The sequence below is a fragment of the Carlito syrichta genome, unplaced genomic scaffold, assembly GCF_000164805.1.
Source record: "Carlito syrichta isolate Samal-C Ts95f unplaced genomic scaffold, Tarsius_syrichta-2.0.1 Scaffold304741, whole genome shotgun sequence".
Classification (NCBI taxonomy): Eukaryota; Metazoa; Chordata; class Mammalia; order Primates; family Tarsiidae; genus Carlito; species Carlito syrichta.
Genome location: NW_007248837.1, coordinates 110,265 through 113,992, shown reverse-complemented (window position 1 = coordinate 113,992; position 3,728 = coordinate 110,265). Strand labels below are relative to the sequence as shown.

At 55.5% G+C, this 3,728-nt stretch overlaps 1 protein-coding gene across 1 annotated transcript; it reads left to right on the top strand.

Annotated features, from left to right (window-relative positions):
- Window positions 1-250: 250 nt before the first annotated feature.
- CUNH12orf80 (chromosome unknown C12orf80 homolog) lies at window positions 251-2,861 on the top strand. The gene is given in 4 exon segments (XM_021713768.1): window positions 251-346; window positions 349-492; window positions 2,316-2,451; window positions 2,788-2,861. Coding segments are annotated over 4 exon segments (450 nt in total).
- The last annotated feature ends 867 nt before the right edge of the window (window positions 2,862-3,728 follow it).

The window sequence follows — 3,728 nt, the reverse complement described above, 5'->3', positions numbered from 1 at the left end:
AGGCACCAGGTCCTCTGTTTACTGGCTTTGAAGGCTTGGCCTGAGTTTCCACGTCCTACCAGGTCATGGTGAAGATTACATGAGAACTGCTGCTTAGTGTTTGGCACAGAGTAGAACATGGAGCCTTCACTGATGAGCAATGTACTTATTATTAATTTGTCCTTAATTTTAACTCCCTCTGCCTTTACCACACCATCTCAGCTTTCAAGTAGGACGTCCTTCTTGAAATCTAATCGCAAGTCTCCATACCATGGCACGGGCCAAGGTTCCACCTTTGCCAGAGTCTGGGGACTGAGATTGAAGAGGCAGAACTGGCTGCTTGGAGAAGCCTCCTCCCTGCAGGGTATGGGGCCAGGAGGGAGATTACAGAGGCGCCGGGCCCAGGGCTCCGACATGCACCTGCTGCAGCTCCAGGGGAGATGGGGGGCTTGCCAATCCACCCCGCCCCATGATCTCATGGCTATGCTTGCCAGGCACTGGCTCGGAGAGCAGGTACTGGCAGCAGGGGCCGGGCACAGAGCCCAAGGACAAGGAGCCAAGAAGCTGGGAAGGCTGTGGAGAGCTGACAGCAAGGCCGTCCCTATGGGACCCAGGTACAAGGTCCCTCTGACCTCCACGCATGACCTTTAGCTAGTGACTCACTGTCTCTGCCCCTCCCCCCAGGCCCTTCCACGCTCCCAGCAGTCTCACTCCACTGCCCCCTTCCCAAAAGACAATGCGGGAGGGGAGGAGACACGTGGGGGTCAGCCCGTCCTTAGCATCTCCGTCTGCTGCCCCTGGACAGGATGCCGTGTTTTGTTTTGCTTTGTTTTTAAATTAGAAAATATAGTTTATTTAAAAGTAAATTAGAGAGAGAGAAAAAGAGGTGATTCACCTCACCAAGGTAGGGGAGGGGACCAAAACTTAAGAAAACATGGCCTGGCCATAGCTCAAAGAACACACGGCCACGCCATAGCCTAGCAAGGCAATGACCAGGGATGCCGTGTTTTAAAGCACCAAGCATGTGCTAGGTAGAAGTAATGGCCAAATGCTGTCACTTCTGAGCCTGCGGCAGGCACACATCTGAATGCCAGTTATAAAGTGACTAAGAATCCCCAGATAGGTGCTACTCTTAGTGTCTGGTGTCCCTAGAGGTAGGACACACCAGGAGTCGCTCCAGCCCCAAAACACACGTGTCTCTCCTTCCTCTGCCAACTCCTGGATGTCCTTCCCCAATCATCCCCTCTCCCCTACCACAAAACCCTCCACTGGGGTTGAGAGACCCCTCCACTGAGCCCTGGTTGGACAGGCTACAGATTTAGGAACAGCATGGGAGACATGGCTGGCATGTCCTGCTGGAGTCAGGGGCTCCCTTTGTCTCCTGACTTTCATGCAAAGGCCTCAGCTCAGCCCAGAGCTCTGCCCTCGAGGTGCTCTCTCTACTCCCCAGATCACTCTCTCATCTCAGGCCTTCAGCTCCAATGTAACTGGACAAGTGTGCCTCCCTGTCCCCACTGGGGAGCCCCCCACCAGGCCCTACCCCTTCCAGCTTCCCAGCCCTACTTCATGGCCTGTCCCTCCTGCAGGAAGCCACCTGGGCTCTGCATATCTCTCCCTCTCCAACCACCAACAAGTACCAGTGCCTGGGGTGCACTTGCTATTCCTGCCTGGGACCATGGCCTGGGAGGTACCAGTCTCCCCCACCCTGTAGGGGCCTCCTCAAAACCAGAAACCAGCCAGACGCAGTGGCTCGTGCCTGTAATCCCAGTACTTTGGGAGGCCAAGACAGGAGGATTGCTTGAGCTCTGGAGTTTGAGACCAGCCTGGGCAACATAGCCAGATCTCATCTCTATAAAAAATTTTTTAAAAATAAAAAAAACTAGCTGGTCATGGTGAAACACCTGTAATGCCAGCTACTCAGGAGGCTGAGGTGGGAGGACAGCCAGAGCCCAGGCTCATGATCATGCCACTGCACTCCAGTCTGGGCAACAGTGTGAGATTCTGACTCAAAAAAAACTCCCCAGAAACCTCATAACCTGGGGCCAACACACACACACACACACACACACACACACACACACACACACACACTCCATCGTCCTCCGGGCCCCTCACCTCCAAGTCCCTCCAACCCTGGTTCCTTGAGTCTGAGGTTTCTCTCCACTATCTCGAGCCCCAGTCTTGGACACAGCCAAGCCTGGAGGGAGGCTGACTGCAGGGCACGCACCCTGCCAACTGGCCTCCATGCCATATTGCCATCTTTACTACACTTCCCAGGATCGCCCACAGCCCCCACCTGGGCAGAAGCCACCCTCCCCCGCCATCTCTCTCCCTAGCATCCCACAGAGAAGATGCTTGGATGGACCACAGACCAAAATTGGGCCAAAACCCTGGAGAGGAGGACCTGGCTCAAGGCCACACCCCCTTTCCATGTCATTTTCAAGCGGCATCAACCACTTGGGCTGGGCAGGCGTGCGGCTGGACAGTCCCCACCCAGGAGGCAGGGCAAATTCCCAGGGTAGCAGGTCACTGTGCTGGGTCTCTGGGGTGGGGCCCCCAGGGACAGGCTGGTTCCAGAATGATGCCGCTGGGAAGCCAGATGCCAGCTTCTCCCCCTGCCTGCCCCAACCTCAAGGAAAGCCACGTCCCTCCTAGCCATTCCGCACCCCACTGCTGCCTGAAGCCTTCCCTGGGCAGCCCCACCCGACTCTCACCTCCTAGTACTCTGCGTCCCTCGGCACTTGGATCTCAAGTCACCCCGTGTTCATCTGCTCTTGTTTACGTGTCACTTAACCGGTGTTCTCACAGAACCCCGCATCCCACGGTCATCACCAGTTATGAGAGTCCCAGTGTTAATTAAGCCCATCTGGCTGGAGGATTAGTCCCTGTCCTTCGGGAGTGTCAGGGAAGACTCTGGAATCTAAGTCCCATCTCTCATGCTGCAGTTTTTTCCTCTCGATAATCCAGCAGTCTCGCTGACAAAACGCCCAACCGTGAGCCACTTCTCCCCTTGTTCAAGATCTTGCCTTGATTATCAATATAAGGTCAGATTGCACAGGCATCTCTGAGGAGTGCCTGGAAGAGGTTAGCTTCCCCTGTGGAAGTACTGCAAACCCTTCCGAGACCAAACTCCTCTTCCTGGCATCTGGAGTCAGGCTGCGTGTCAATGCTGTGCCCCACCAACACACAAGGGTCTTCCCCTCAGAGGCCGCAGTAGGTAGAGAGGTCTACCTGGGACTGAATCGTGGCTCTCGCGCTCACTCATTGTGTGAACTTGACCACTCTGGACCTTGAGGTTGCTATCTGAAAAATGAGCACAATTGCAGGAACATTTTAAGAGGACGGTAGAGTCTGGAGTTGAGGATATGTGCCGACCGATTCATGCCACGCCCAGCACGGAGGCCTCACTTAGTACGTGGCAGCGATAACCCCCACTGGTTCATCAGTAAGGCGCCCACCAAGAATGTGGCTGAGTGCTGGGGGAGGGAAAGAGAGCTCGTGGGTTTCAGAACCCCCACCCCGACTCGTCTGCTTCTGTGGGAAGCATTTTCTGATGCCCTCACCCCACCCGTGGGGCTGGCTGGCCAAGTGTCCAGGTTTTGAGGGGAAGAAGCAGGGTTCAGGGACAGCTTGGTTCAGTCCTGAAACTCATCCAGGCCTAGGTCCAGAGGAGAGGTTCCCTGCAGGCCTCCCCTGCAACACCACCATCCACCCTCCATGAGCCACTCCTGGATGGCAAAGCTTGGACC